Raw genomic sequence first — 16,028 nt, forward strand, 5'->3', positions numbered from 1 at the left:
GTGCCATGCTCATCTATTGAATTCAGAGGAGTTAGTGTGACACCCTCTTCATGCCTCATGAAGCACCTCACATAGGCAGGTGCTGATGAAATGCTCTGATGAACCTTCATCAAACCACAGGGCCTTGCGAAATGGCTTCAGTAAAGGCCCAAACTCACCAAGCATTAAACATGCAGAGAAGGAAAGAGATGAGGGGTTGAGGGGTGGGAGGGAGGCTCAAGAGGGAGGGGGTATATGTGTACTTACAGCTGATGCACACTGTTGTCCAGCAGAAACTAACCCAATATTGTAAAGTAACGATCCCCCAATTGAAAAATCAACAGCAGCAGCAGCAACAACAAAAACTCACCAAGCATGAAATATGCAGAGAAGGAAAGTGAGCAGGGAACTGAAACTGAGGGGGATGGGTATGTATCGTGGTAAAACTAATTATCTTCTCAGTGATGGATGTGGCTTCACACATGCGAGAGAAAACATCCGGAGGGACCAGGGATTCCTTCTCAAATGACATTAATTCAGAAACCCTCCTGCCACATGGTCAGGGGACTTCTGTCTTAAGAGAGAAGATCAAAGCGTGTTTGCGAGGCCCATCTGGCTGGGCCTGTCCAGGTGCTCAGCGTCGGGTGAGAAACACACTTACTGTGAACGGTGGAGGTACGTGGGCCCCCGCCTCATTGCCTTTGTCATTCGCCGATTCTTCTGTCTGCAGATAACAGCAAAAACTTGCAATGATAAACATAACCGATCTTTCTGAACTAACACCCTCTAAACAAACAGACTATTGACACCCAGAATAATAGTACCAGCTGGCACAAAGCTACCAGCAGCAGCCCAAGAGAGGATGGGGTGGCAGGGGGAAGGCAGCATAGGGAGCAGGGAAGCGGAAGGGCGGGGAAGCTACACATCACAGCCAACTACCCACGCCTTCCCCGTGGATAAATAAAATCTGGAGAGGGCTGCTGATCTGTTGCTATGGGAAGAGGTGGAGGAGGGCTGGAGGATGAACCCAACCATCTTCTGCCAGATTCTGGCGGGGCAGCGATCAGGGAGGGGCCCTTTACCTTGTAGTTGAGAGGGCTGAGGTGCCTGAAGCATCCAAAGCAGGTATATGCCAAACAGACCAGGATGGTGAGCAGCAGCACCAGGAAGGTAAACAGGGTGAGGGGAGCCTTCAGACCTGGGGACAAAGGGATGCCAGCCTTGATGGAGGGAGGTCACACCTGCTGCACGAACTGTTGTGTGGCTTCTCCCTCAGGCCAAAATAAAAGAGAAGACATCATTCCCACCCCCTTCCCACCACCTCCAGCAGCTGGGACGCTGTCTTCACCCCCAGGGGCACACAGTGATGCACTGAATAGCTGCCATCATCCCGGCATCAATTTCGGACACTGGGGCACTGAGTCAATGGCAAGAGGTCAACCTCCTTGCTGGGTTGGTTCCCTCCAGTCTCCAGTGCCCTGGGCAGAGTCAGGCATCTCTTCTGCATTTTCCTTTTTCCCAAGAGTAGCAGTTTTCCCTCCTGCCTGCCCCTACCTCCTCCACACTGTGACATGTGAGGACCCTAAAAGAATCACGCGGACAAACTTCCCGCTCTCCTGCAGTCCAGTCCCTTCATCTTCCCTGGAAGGCTGTCTGGGGCAATGGAGCTGGCCTTCCCCAGCTTACAGCTGACCTCAGGAGCTTGGAACTGGGTTGTCAGTGCTGCACCCAATCAGTCCTCACGCTGGGGTACCACCTTCTGATTGGACACCGAGTTGATGCTCTTAAAGCAGTGAGAGATTTGACTGGCTGGTGTTGGTGTGGGAATGGGAGGCTGGGGGTGGCCTCCTGCCCTCCACCCCTGCCCTAGTCGGCAGGGCCCTTACCCAGGCGCAGGAAGGAGAAGAAGTAGAGCCAGAAGAGGCACAGGATGGGAGCGGCCAGGGCCTGGTTCACGGCCGCGAAGTGGATCCTCTTCTCCAGCTTGGCCGGGAGGTAGGCGAAGTAGAGGTTGTGCCGGTCCACCATGTGCTTGAGCAGGATGTAGATGAGGCCTGCAGAGCCAGGGCTGTGAGCTGGACCTCGGCTGGGACCAGGGGCTGCTCTGCCCCCTGCCTCCCGGAGGCACTTTTTGTGCCGGAGCTGGAGCCCAGGCAGCTGCTGGGCTCCACGCCTACCTGCATCTCCTGGCTCTCACTCTCCCCAGCCCCTCCCCTCCCCTTCTCTCCTCTCCTCTCTTCTTCCCCTTTCCTAGCCTCTTTCTGACCCCAGGGAGCAGAGGTTTCTGTGTATCCTCATGGATCACTACAGTTCTAGGACCATTTTGGGGAAAGAGATTTTACACCCAGATGTCTGGCTTCAACTTCCTCCCACATTGAGCAGCCCCAGCAAGCTGAGACCCTCCCCTTGCCCCTCAGTGCTCCCACTCTCCTTTCCCACCCAAGCCGACGCCCTGCACCATCGCTGTCAACAGATGCCCAAGGGTCTAAACCCAGGGATGGCACAGAAGGTACGCAGGTGCTGCCTCTTCCATTATGTCAGGTTCTTAAAAAAAAATTTTTGTTGTTGCTTTGAAAGAGTAACACTACTGTAGATCTTTAAAACAGTACAAGAGATTATATAGCGAAAATGAAAACTTCCTCCTAAACCTCCGTCAACAGTCTCCTGGGTGTTCTGTTTCCTTCCAGAGTCTTCCATTTGTTGCCAGCTCCTGAAGATATATTTTATTTGCAAGACCTTGGCCTTCTAAGTCAAGGAGACCTTGGCCTTCAAAGTCCTAAGTTCAAATCCTGCCTCCTTTCCTCACTAACACAGCGTTAAGTGCTTCTCTGTGAAAAGGGGACAGAAATAAGACCTGCTTTGAAGGATCCTGAGAGAGTGAAGCGTGGTAATCCACATGGAGGGCGACAGTGGCTGCCACCGCGACAAACACGGCCTCCCCGAGTGCTGCTGGCTGAGAACCAGCTGAGAATGAAGCACTCAGCCAGCAGAGGCCATCAGACCGGAGGAGGACTCAGAGAGGTCTCAGTTTGCAAGGCCAGTGGCGGCAATCCATGAGACATGAAATTAAATTTGGTGTGGCTGGTGGCTATGAGCCACAGCTTGTGGTTCTCGGGGTTACAAGAGGCCCTCTGTCTGGGGCGCTCCATGACGTCCTGGTGCTGGTTGTCCTGGGGAACTCTGCGGAACCAGCCACCCACCTACCCTGGGACCGCTCCAGGGCCACTCACCAAATGGCACAATGATGGGGCAGGTGATGCTGTAGGCCATGATGACGGTGAAGACGCACAGCATCCACGCATACATGGCTCCAAACTCGTACTCGAAGGCCTGGTGCTGGGAGGGGGAGACGGTAAGGAACTTAGGGGATTGGTCCACCCCAGCCCACCTCCATGCTCTCTTAGGTGGTCAGGGAGAACACATCGGGGAGGACTTTGGAAACGGGAGACTCACAGCAACCCCCACCTCTCAAGGAAGGCCCTTTCTGCCCCTCCACAAGCCTCCTCCAGCTTCACTTAGCTCACACCCAGACCTCTCAAGGCATGATGACGCATGTTTTCATAGTGTTTTTCTTGTTCTAATCGTGTCTACCCAACAGGCCTGTGAGCCTCCAAAGGACAGAAGGGATATGTCTGACTATAGAATGATCCTCCACAGACTCTGGCATCAGACCCAAGGTCAGCTCTGCCCCTTCGAGCCGTGTGTCTCAGCCAAGCATTTGACCTCCCTGTGGCTCAGTCTGGGCATCTGCAAGGTGGGCTCCAGTAGGGCCCATCTCACAGGGGCTCTGAAGATTCAGTGATAGGATGCAGGGCCTCTCCGCTCATGGTTCCCACAACAGCAAAGGAGAGTAAAAGAGAAGCTCACACACCCAATTTAGAGTCTTAAAACAAATGCCATCAGTTCCAAATGTCTTTGACCTCTCGGGTAATCTAACAATTTATGCAAATGGAGGGCTATGGGAAAGGAATGTATGGATCTTAATTGTGTGTGTGTGTGTGTGTGTGTGAGAGAGAGAGAGAGATCAGGCCGGTTGAAATGCAAAACTCCCCACTCTCTCCTCTGCCTGAGACAGAGTGGATGGAGGATGGTGCAGCCAGGCCACCTTCACACAGGCTCCTCACACCTCCACTCCCCACAGTGGGGCCCTGAGCCTAACTAGGAGGCCCTGAGCACGGTGCCTGGCACTCCACTAGGTCAATGTGGCTGGTGGGGAGGCTCTGGGATGAAGGCAGCGCCTTCCCCCCTCGTACCTGCTTGACGTTCCTGCGGTCGGCCGCGGTCTTGGCCATGACCATGCGGAAGGTGTAGAGAATGAGGCCAGGCAGCCGCAGCAGCTCCATGCCGTTGCCGATGAAGGCCGAGGCGATGACGTAGTTCACAAAGAAGGCGCCCTGGTCGGGCAGGAAGACGCACCTGGGGAGCCACCGGGTGTGCGAGCTGAGCTCCCAGGGAGGGAGAGGAGCCCGCAGCTGGGCAGAGGAGGGACTGAGAGCTGACCATGGATTCGGCCATCTGGCTATCACAGTCAACCTAGACCTGAGCTGGCTGGGTGTGAGTCTGTCTGTAGCTGCCAGCTCCCAAGTCCTCAGGTTACCCAGCGAGAACTTAAGAAAATTCGCTCTATCCTTTCAGATAGGCATGCGCAGGCCTCCCTGTGAACACTCCCTTGGAAAAGTTTATCTTGAACCTTAGGGTCTACATCAGGACCTACAGTGTAGTATCAGAGGGGCTGGACTGTATCCCAGCTGTCTCTTAACTGGCTGGGTAGCTTTGGGCAAGTTCTTCAACACCTCTGGGCCTCAGTCTCCTCATCAGTAAAATGGAAATAGTCTTCATTTCTGCCTCATAGCTTGTTGTGAAGATTCGATGAGAAACAGAATAAAGCATTTAGCAGAGCATCTTCTTAAATAACAGGTATTATTATTAAAAAGGTGTGGTATAAGCTGAAAATACTAACAAGGACACACATTTAAAAATAAGTTTAACTCCACTCTCATAGCAAAAATAACCCGGGACCAGACAGTTATTCTGGTTGCAGTGTTAATTACTATTCCCCTTTCCCTTCCCTGGCACCCCTGAGACCTAGCAGTTCCCTCTCCCCAAGCGGTTCTGTTCTCAGTAAGTAAGTTTCAAAGGATGAAGGAGACTGTCACTAATTGAGTTTTAACCTAAAAGATTAACCACATTTCTGCACACGTAGCACAAAGTGGGTCAGTTCCCAGGGTGCAGCCCAGCCAGGAAGCTGGAGGGGTGATGGAGAGGCTACAGGCGCTGAAGCACAGACTACCCTCCCCCTCTGTCGCCAGAGTCCCAGCCTCTGGGGGACATTCATCTGGGACCTAGAGCCAGAACTCAATGTGGCTGATACTTACTCCAACCTGATAGAGGCCTCTGAGGACGTTTTATCAAAGAGCCACCGGAAGAAAAAATCCAAACTGAAAGAAAAATAAATCCTATAAGAATTTATTTCCAGTACTCCATGTGATCATACCTATATTTTCTTTTTTTTTCTTTCTGCTTTTTTTGATTGTTGTTTGTTTTGTAAAAGGCCTAATCTCAAGATCTACATTGGTTTTCTACATTGCATCTACACTGGTTACTTATTACACCATAACTCATCAGGGCCTGCTTTCACAAAAGCTTCCTTCCGCTGAATAACCAAAGCCATGATTAGACTTGCTCCCTAAGTGGAAGGTCCATGATAAGTTTCATTTTTAAGCTTTTTTGTTTTCAAGGCAGAAAGAACCTATTTCTCTGACAGTATCAGTGTGCCAGCACAACTGCACTCCAAGAGGGTGTGACAGGTTCAAATGTTGTTAACAATTTGGATCCACTTCCAAACCATTTGCATTTTCTCTGGATGTGACCTTGGCTCTGAACGTGGAGCAGGAGGTGGTAATGTGTACCTGGTGAGGCCAAGGGAGGGCAGGATCAGCACCATGAAGATCAAGAATATGTAGACCTTGGTCATCATGATCCGGTTCTCTCCTGACCTGCAGGAAGTCAGACGTGAGCCCTCGCAGTCCCTCAGATGCCCCAGGGATTCCCAGGAAGGCCCCTGCTGTGTGCCCATCGCGCTGGTAGGCTGCGGGGCCAGAGACCCCCACCCTCAGGGGTGAGTCTCAGAACACTCACTTGGTCCAGTGAGATTCCAGCAGTGTAGAGTAGCAGACGATGGTGGGGAGCAGGGCAGAGAAGGACCACAGGAGGAGGGTTGGGAAGAACTGGCTGATGATGGGGTCCTAGAAAAAGTCCACAGCAGAGAGAGCTGTGAGCCTGGGCGATCTGGGTCATGACCTGTTGCCATGGTGACTCAGTGAACTCGGTTTTGGTCGCATCTGTCCCCTAGAACCAATGCTGTACCTGGTACAGGGTAGATATTCCATAATGCTGGCTGAATAGATGATAACAGCACCTGACATTTGTACAGCTCTTTATTTTTTTTAAATTTTGGTCATGCCACACAGCATGTGGGATCTTAGTTCCCTGACCAGGGATTGAACCCACGCCCCTACGGTGAAAGCACCAAGTCTTAACCACTGGATCTCCAGGCAAGTCCCTATATAGCGCTTTAGAGGGACGAAAGCAACTTCACATACAACTGAGCTCCGCTCATCTTCCTGGCCAGATAGAGAACCTCTTCTGTTACCTATAAAAAGCCAACAGCAGACACCAAAGGAAGACATAGTACTGCTGGCCAGGGCCCTTCCCCAGCCTCTTGCCCACTCAGCTCCCACTGGCCCACTCACAGCTCCCCAAAGCGGTGCCATGTTAGTTCCCAATCCGGTCTATGCCTGTTGTACTTGTTACTGCAGTTTCATGATTTGATTAACTTATTACCTTCTCTGAAAAAATGAATCTTGTAACAATAGAAGATTTCTTTGAATACTAGGTTGGACACTTTGGAAAGACTTGATAAAGGTGAATTTCTGAAAAATGCTGTTGAATTTAACAGTAAATAAACTGGAAAAGAGCAAGGAAAATGAAATCTAGGATTCTGTACTTTTTGCAAGTATCTTTGCAAAGATCTTGCTTTACTGTAAGAAACTAAAACTAGAATCACAAACAATGAAATAAGGGTATTTTTCTATAAAATAGACAAAGGGGAATTCTAATCAGCAGATCCTTCCTCAAAAGAACAGGCCTTGACCATACACTGTTGTTAAGTTATTGTGCAGCTCTTTTGGAACCCCAGGGACTATAGCCCATCAGGTTCATCTGTCCATGGTATTTCCCAGGCAAGAATACTGGAGTAGCTTGCCATTTCCTTCTCCAGGGGATCTTCCCAACTGAGGGATCGAACCTGCATCTCCTGCATTAGTAGGCAGATTCTTTACCATTGAGCCACCTGGGAAGCCCAACCATACAGTCAGTTCAGTCGCTAAGTCATTTCCAACTCTTTGTGATCCCATGGATTGCAGCACATCCGGCTTCCCTGTCCATCACCAACTCCCAGAGCTTGCTCAAACTCATGTCCATTGAGTCGGTGATGCTATCCAACCATCTCATTCTCTGTCGTCCCCTTCTCCTCCTGCCTTCAATCTTTCCCAGCATCAGGGTCTTTTCTAATGAGTCAGTTCTTTAGCTTCAGCTTCAGCATCAGTCCTTCCAATGAATATTCAGGACTGATTTCTTTTAGGATTGACTGGTCTGATCTCCTTGCTACCCAAGGAACTCTCAAGAGTCTTCTCTAATACCACAGTTCAAAAAGCATCAATTCTTTAATGACATGCTGAAAATCTCAACAAAAACTTATGCATTTTTAAAATTATCTATTAAGCCATTTATCACAACAGCCCCAAGAGTATAACATGGCAGAGTGTTATAGAAGAAAAACCAGTCTTTAGAGGAAAAAGCAAGGCTCTGAATTCATCAGCTAGGGAATGGCAGAGTTAGGACCAGGCCCTCAGGCCCTCTGTCCACTGTGTGTTTCCCAGGGTATGATTAACCAAATGCCAAGTGGAACTGAAAAAAACAAGACTGAGGATGATATTTCAGCAAAGCCAATTATGGGAAACCAGGTAGATGCCATTTTAGGGAGTGTTTAGTTGTTATCAATTCATGTAAGATTTTTTTTAAAAATCATTCATTAGCTATCTAGAGTAAATACAATAAGACTACCAGAAGCTGAAACGTAAAGAAAAATCAACAATAATAATTGATTCATGATCCTGCTATCCCAGAGAGCAAAAGACGTTTTTTCATTCTTTGCTAGCCACTTCCCACAGCAGCACACTTCACAAGCACATCACTATGACCACTGCTGAGAGATAATTTTACATCCTGATCTTATCATAAGCCCCCCATGTCTGCCACAAAATCTATGTAATTTTTTAATGAAAGCTTAATGATCTATCAGACTGAATACACCTCATTCAATTCAAATTTCCCCTACTGTTGAGCATGTGGATTGATTCCATTAGAGCTGTATCTATATCTTTATAGTAACACATATACACATACACGGACTTCCCTGGTGGCTCAGAGGGTAAAGCGTCTGCCTGCAATGTGGGAGACCCGGGTTCGATCCCTGGGTTGGGATGATCCTTGGAGAAGGAAATGGCAACCCACTCCAGTATTCTTGCCTGGAGAATCCCATGGATGGAGGAGCCTGGTAGGCTACAGCCCAACTGAGTGACTTCACTATACATATTCATATACATGGATGCACACACACACACACACATACACATAACATTACTATAAACACATTGTAATAAATGCTGCCATATATGCCCAGGGCTCAAAAACACAGACATGAGTCGAGTGGTTCAGTTTGAAACTAAACTCCTGGTTTAGTTTGACCCCCACCCTGCCAGGCCAGCCCTTGGCCTCATCCCTCCACCTCCCACTCCACCCTCTTATCGCCAGCCCCCCAGGAGGGGCTTGGCAGAAAGGTCACTCACATTCAGTGCGTGGATAGGTTTGGTGACGTTGAACTTGTCCATGGTGGACAGGATAATGGAGGGTGTGGTCAGGAAAAACAGCCCCACGAAGAGGATGAAGTTGATGCCCAGCCATTGGAACCACCAGCGGAAGCCCTGAATGGAGAGGTTCTTCCTGCAGAGAGGAGGACATGGGCCCTGGAGGCTTATCTCTCAGGCTCTGATCACCTAAGACACCAACAGTGCACTTGGCTAAGGTGGGTCAGAAGGTCAGATTCAGGCAAGGCAAGCGACTAGACCGAGGGCTCCAGCTGAGGGCTCATTCTGACCTCAGGAGCACAGGCAAGTGTCCTGCACTGACCTTCAGCTCCAAGAAGGTCAAACTTGGGGTCCCTGTGAGCTCAGGGGGGAAACAAGTTATTTGCTGCTAACATGGCTCCTCAGCTGGAGTCTGGGGCCAGAACCTACCTGAAGAGACACCAGGAGCCTCCAAGCAGACCAAACAAGGCTCCAATGTGGCATTTCTCAGACACACTAGAGACATAGGACCCCCGAGGGGCCCATGAGCTGGGGTGTGAGGAGGAGGGAGGCAGGAGGCAAAGGCGAAAGGCCCAGCTGGGAACTCCCTGGCTTCTTGCCTCCACCAAGAGCAGAGTGATAACCAGTCCCAAGTTTAGAAAGGTCAGCAAACCAGAGCAGAACTCCCAGGGGCTGACGCACAGCCAGCAGAGGCAAGGGCCCAAAGCTCGCTCTGAACAAGGAACTGAGGCCAGGCTGGACGGCGAGCCGAGCTGGGGCCTCTGCCGGGCCTCCTTGCCCTGGGCATCATGCTTCAGGCTCCCGTGGACACAGCTCAGGTCACCAGTTTGCACCCTAGGCCAGAGGCAGCTGGCACTAAATGCAAGTCTGCCCTGTCTGATACAGCAGCCTCGAGTCACAGGTGGCTGCTGAGTGCTGACATGTGGCTGGTCTGGACAGAGATGGGCCAGAAATGTCAAATACATGCTGTATTTCAAAGACCACAACACAGGAAAAGGAGATTGTAAAACCTTTCAATTTTTAAAAATTGATTACATGTTGACATGATAACATAATATATAGAGAGAGAATTCTTATGAGAGTTAATTTTAGTACATTTTTTAGACCTATTCTTTATTTTTAATTTTTGGGTTTTTTTAGGCCACACCACATGGCTTGCAGGATCTCAGTTCCCCGACAAGGGACTGAAGCCAGGCCACAGTACTGAAAGCCTGGAATCCTAACCACTAGGCCACCAGAGAACTCCCCAGTTTCTTTTACATTTTTTAATGTGGCTAAAAGGAAACTTAAAATTACACACACAGCTCCTATTATAATCCTACTGGACACCACTGATGCCAGGGAGAAACACTGGAGTGAAGCCCTGGATGTGGACAGGCCCTCCCATGATACTCCCCACCCCCGGCCCAGAGGGGTGCAGGAGAGTGTGTGTCTCCCTGAGTGCCAGGTCACACCTGTGCTTCCAGGTGACTTGGGCAGCCCCACAGGACACCCCGGCCTCTTTCTCACCCCTTCCTGGCTGTGGGCTCACCAGCAGATGTCCTCGGGGTAAGCGGCGAAGGTGACCGACCACCTGGAGATGCCGAGCTCTCTGCTGTGGGACGAAGGCTGTGGTTCACCTTTGCACTGAAGGCCCTGACACTTGCAGGCATTGAAGTCCTTCAGGATGCTGCCAGGAAATGCAGAAATGACCAGGGTCCAGACCCCTCAGGGTACCATGTACAGACACATGGGGCAAATAGGACCATGGGAGACTGGGAGCCCCGTGGCACAGGACTTCTACTTTATCATTAGCTTATTATAATTAATGCTGCGAAAGAGATGTCACTCTTAGCCCACTATGTGCAGAACTTTGTTCAATCCTTAGAACAAGCCTGCCAATCAGGGATTACCATTACTATTTTACAGACGAGGAAATGCAGGCTCTCAGAGTGAGGTCTGCATCCCAGCTGTCTGACTAAACCCCTGTACTGTTCCCATCACCCCAGCACAGGGGGCTCCTCCTTGCGTGCTGCCCCCCTGCTACACTCTGCCTGTTAAGCTGGGCTGGTTGCATCCCCCTGCCGGGGCCGTGGCCTCACCGTTTCACTCCCTCACCTCCCCCCAGACCCCCTAGCAGCATTAGACTGCATTACTTATGACCCCAAGATACCCCTCCCTGGGACTCCCACATCTACCTTCACCACTCTTTCCCCCTTTAGTCTCCCACAAAGAACCCACCAGCCCCCACTCCCGTCTCAGAACACCCTTCCCCTTCTCACTGGCCTTCCTCCCAACCCCGCCTCACTTCAGGGTCTGCAGGGCACATCCAGGGGGTCTGTTCCCAGGGTTCATGAAGCCCAAGGCAGGGAAAGCAGGGGGAGGGGCATTTGCTGGGTCACCTCCCTTCCGCCTCCCTCTCCTGCCCTCATCCCCTGCTGCCCCCAGCACAAGGTGACATGGAGATCCCAGGCATGAGAGTGCTTTAGGAGCTAGAGCCGAGGTGAAAACCCACTCCCCTGGGCCAGGCTCCTGTCAGCAGTGAGCATTCCGCCCCCAGTGGTGCCTCTGCAGGGAGATGGGAAGGACACACACGGAAAGAGAATCTGATTCCAGAGTGGATATATGAAGGAGGGTGGGTACATCCCACCTGGGAAAATGCTGGGCCACAGAGGCAAGAGGATCCCTGGGCAGCTGATGAGAGCCAGCAGTGGGGTAAGGCTACGACAACCAGAGAGGGGCTCAGCTACAATCACCCAAGCCCAGTCGTCACACAAACACAGGCTGGGCTCACCGAGGGAGTGAGTGGAGTGGGTGACTGGCCCCCACGCCAGCCACACCCAGAGAAGGAGATGCAAACGCCACAAACAAACGCCAGAGATGGTGGTCCAGCAGGACCATCTCAACCCGAGAGGAACAGCCAGTTGTCTGGAAGGAAAGAACACACCCACACTCACTAGGTGGCCATGGACTTCTCCTGGAAGGTGACGAAGGCCATTCCCAGGGGCTGGTCCTGGACCCTGCATTCCTCCTCTGTGATCCTCTCCATCAGCCTGTCCTTCATGCGCGTGTAGTAGGAGATGGCGTCCTCCTATCAGAGGACACAACCCCGTGTGATGACATGGCCTTGTGCGGGTGTCAGGGGGCCCAGCACCCACGCCCCCGGTGGGGTGTGGGCCCTCACCCACTCACAACCCCGCACTTCACAGCAGCAGAACTGGCCACAAGGCTTGGGGTTGATGAAGGTCCGCTGGCCTGTCTTCACCTGCAGGTTTGTGTAATAGGTCAGGCTCTTCTCAGTCTTTTTTCTGTAGTGGGAGGGACAAACATCAGACTCGCAATGATACCCGTCATTACCCACTGGTCACCACCAGCTTTCTAAGCAAGGAAAGGGCAGAGCCACCCTCCTCCCATCCTCGCTGGGGGAGCTGAAGCCAGCAAGGAAGGAAGGTGGGCATCTCAGAGGGAAGGGTCAGAAAGCTGCAGGCCAGCTTTGCCCATGCCCACCGCCCTGCCAGCCCTCCCTTACCTCTCCTTGCACAGGTAAATCAGCTTGGCCACGTTGTAGCACAGCTGGACCTCCACCACTTCACACGTGGGATATGCGTCCCTGTGCCACGGAAGCAAAAGAAGACCACTGGGAAAGAGAACCCCTGGCAGGAGAGACCCCAAAGACTCCAAGGGTGGCAGAGCAATTACATTTTCATTTCTGCACCTCTTTGTCTTTTACCAAAGGGGGAAATTTTGAAATATAATACAAAGAGGTCCTTTTTAATAGCAAGAAAGTAACTGCCTGAAACTGACAAGTTTACATCTACTTGGCTTTAAATCAGCACTTCTCTTGGAGAAAAAAATAACACTATCCATTACCTCTTCTACCCACGCAAGGGAATACATTTGTTGTTTGCTCCAGGTCCTATCTACCTTAGACCATCACTGAAATCCTATTCAGTTTGTGACCCTTTTGAAAATCACAGGTCCAATGAAAGCAAAGGACACTTAGCCCAGCAAATGCATTCACAAATCATAGTAAAATACTGCATGTATACTTATTCTTGGCTAGGCACTGTAGAACATTAACTTATCTGATCCTTACCATGACCTGTGAGGTTTCTGTGCCCACTTTACAGATGAAGAAAATAAATGCTAGAGAGGCAAAATGACTTGTGATCAAGATCACGAAACTAGTGCATCTCTGAGCCAAGAAGGGAATCCAGGTGGCCCAGGTCCAGGGCCCACACCTGTCCCCCACACGATGCTCTCTCACCATATACACATAATCACATGTACAACTCCTGGGCATTCCTGAACCATGTAAATCCCTATCTACTAAGTTTACATTTAAGTAAAAGACAGCCTGAAATTGTCACAATTTCAGGTCCCAACAGGAGGTTTGAGGAAGAGAACAACAGTGAAAGCATCCTTGCTAAAAGGCTGATTCACACATCAGTCCCTGTGGATTGCAGCAGTGTTCACTAGAAGAGCTTCCTAAAATAGGAGAAAATGTGATTTGGTGTTTGTAATGGGAATGCAAGGACTGTTTTTTTTCTCTTTTAGGTAATACATTAAGTGGAGCTACTGTTTCCAATGGGCTTCCCTGGTGGTAAAGAACCTGACTGCTGATGTAGGACACACGAGTTAGATCCCTGGGTTGAGAAGATCCCCTGGAGGAAATGGCAACTCACTCCAGTATTCTTGCCTGGGAAATCCCACGGACAGAAGAGCCTGGCAGGCTACAGTCCATGGGTCACAAAGAGTTGGACACAGATGGGCACGTACACACGCACTGTTTCCAGATGTTGCCTAACAGGACACATGGGGGAGCTGTTTCAAGGAATCGAGAAAAATGATTCCAGTATCCGGTGTTTACATAGAGAAAAATATTTCTAAAATGCTTTGAGTTTCTGAAAAAGAGGTTAGTCAATAAATTTTAAACATTTCATTTCACAATTCTGTTTATATTAGTAATTTGAGGCCTGGCATGCTGTGGTTCATGGGGTTGCAAAGAGTCAGACACAACTGAGCGACTGAACTTGAACTTGAGTCATTTGTTTAGAAAGTCTTCTTCATAAATAAGGCAAAGCTAAGCCATGCTGTTGCTTAGTCGCTTCAGCTGTGTTCAAAGAACACAGATGTGTTCTGTGCGACACTATGGACTGTAGCCTGCCAGGCTCCTCTGTCTATGGAATTCTCTAGGCAAGAATACTGGAGTGGGTTGCCATGCCCTCCTCCAGGGGATCTTCCTAGCCAAGGGATCTTCCCAACCCAGGGATCAAACCTGGGTCTCCTGCATTGCAGACAGATTCTTTACCACTGAGCCACCAGGGAAGCCCAAGCTAAGCCACACCCAACCCTTAACCCATACTACAAGTTACTGACTGCTGATGAGGAAGGAACACAGACTGGAACCTCAGCTCCCAGGCTGGGGTTCCAGCCCTCCAGCCCAGGATCCTGGGAGTCTCTGGCCTGCTCTGCCCGTACCACCCCCTTTCCTGATGGGCCATATGATGCTCTGCATTCATAGCACTGTACACACATAATTTCCTTCTCACAGGAATGTCGGGGTCCAGCCCCGGTGGATCCAGGGAATTTGAAGTGGGGACGAAGTCGGCAAGGAGAGACTTATTTAATTAGAGATTTAACGAGAGATTAGGAAAGAATAGTGTAGTAGGAAAATTAGTGGAGAAAAGAGGCTGATATTCCTTGGTTTACACAGAAAGCTAATAAAGTCTCAAGACAAGAAACTTGTACCGTCTACATTAGGCCATAGGCACCTGCTTGAATAGTGGAGGGTGCCCCGCCTTGGGCTCCCTCTCGCGTGGGTCTTAGAAGCCCTGGCAAATAAGTAGACAGGGAGAGCCTCTGTGTTCCAAGGGATCAGCCTGAAAAGGAGAGGGAGAGAGGGAGAAAGCGAGAGTTGACACGGGAGGAGCCAGATTTCCAAGAAACTAGTTTGAGAAACTGATCTGAGAAACTGGTCCGTCTTTTATTTTTCAAGAAAGCTTTTTATACTTTTGGTTGTACATAGAGATCAATGGATAATATAAAGTTATGTAGGGTCAGCAGCCCTGACCCTTATCAAGACCAGGCTTTCTCTTTGTAAATGTTTCCATATACAAAGGGTCTCAGGTGATTTACATTATCTTCTGGCCAAAAGGCCTGTTAACATTTCTTGGCTCTCTTCCTTAATGAATGTTAATTGCATTTTCCCTGTAGTGTTTTTCTTTAATCTGCATCACCTTCAAAGTACTAAATAAAGTTATATTAAAAGATAAGAAAACTTGGCGGCAAGTATTGGCTCAATAATGAAACCCTTAATCAGTTTTATTCTAATGATTTTTCTTAGAACTTCTTAAGCTTGGGAGGCTGTAAACAATTTACATGTGCAGTCGTAAAAATACGGGCAGACCGGTCAGGTAAGTTAGAAAGCTATCAGAGGGGTTTAAGCCGAGACATTTTTTTTACGCCCAGGAGACTTATTAACTGGAGCTCTAAGTTAATTCCTTTTAGAGGAAGGTGGGGGGGACAGCCCCTGTTAGTGTCAGAAGCATAAGCGAAAAGCACAGTGCAGTAAGGCAGGCGGACTCTGGTTTTGGGGCAGATGCACGAGCAGATCCAGCGAGGCTCCCTTAAGGCCTGACTTGCCTTTGCCTGTCGGGCCCCTTAACCTCATGACCTTTGCTGCGGGCGCGGGACTCGTGCTGGCTCCTGGTACAGGAAAGCCCTTTCTCCAGCCTCCCCCCTGCAGGAATCCCTGTGCAGGTGCTCAGAGGAGGCTGCCAGAAGGAAGGTTCCGGGAGGGCTGAGTGAGCTCTGGGAGGACAGAGCTCTGGGCACAGAGCGCTTACTCAGGAAACACATTGATCAGAAGAATGGACCATGAAATGCAGGCCCAGGTCCCTCCCCTCCGAGACTAGTCTTTCTCAGGTATCTCTTCTTCTGCAAAGTGGACACGGAGAAGCCCAGAGTGAATCCTTTTTTTTTTTTTTGGTGGGGAGGGGGGGTTTCCTATGAATCCTCTTCTTTCCCCACTAGCTCACAAGATGCTTCTCTGTTCCCACATGCCGGCCTGTACTCTGGTTACTGCAGTCATGTGGCTTCTGGCAGAGGATGCATCACCCCAGCCCAGGCCCTTGCAGCCCC

General features: G+C 50.2%; 1 protein-coding gene across 3 annotated transcripts in view; it reads right to left on the reverse strand.

Moving 5' to 3' along the window:
• Nucleotides 1–16,028, reverse strand: part of TMEM63A (transmembrane protein 63A) — a 36,705-nt gene that overhangs the window by 1,743 nt on the left and 18,934 nt on the right. For 2 of the 3 annotated variants that reach the window (XM_018059927.1, XM_005690528.3), the window contains exons 11-23: nt 12,415–12,495; nt 12,070–12,193; nt 11,843–11,976; nt 10,438–10,575; nt 8,889–9,042; nt 6,118–6,224; nt 5,889–5,975; nt 5,355–5,417; nt 4,233–4,395; nt 3,210–3,315; nt 1,866–2,033; nt 1,062–1,177; nt 641–703 (exon numbers count right to left, since the gene is read on the reverse strand). In XM_018059927.1, the coding sequence (XP_017915416.1) occupies nt 641–703; nt 1,062–1,177; nt 1,866–2,033; nt 3,210–3,315; nt 4,233–4,395; nt 5,355–5,417; nt 5,889–5,975; nt 6,118–6,224; nt 8,889–9,042; nt 10,438–10,575; nt 11,843–11,976; nt 12,070–12,193; nt 12,415–12,495 (1,504 nt within the window). 3 annotated transcript variants of the gene reach the window in all.

The sequence above is a fragment of the Capra hircus genome, chromosome 16, assembly GCF_001704415.2.
Source record: "Capra hircus breed San Clemente chromosome 16, ASM170441v1, whole genome shotgun sequence".
Classification (NCBI taxonomy): Eukaryota; Metazoa; Chordata; class Mammalia; order Artiodactyla; family Bovidae; genus Capra; species Capra hircus.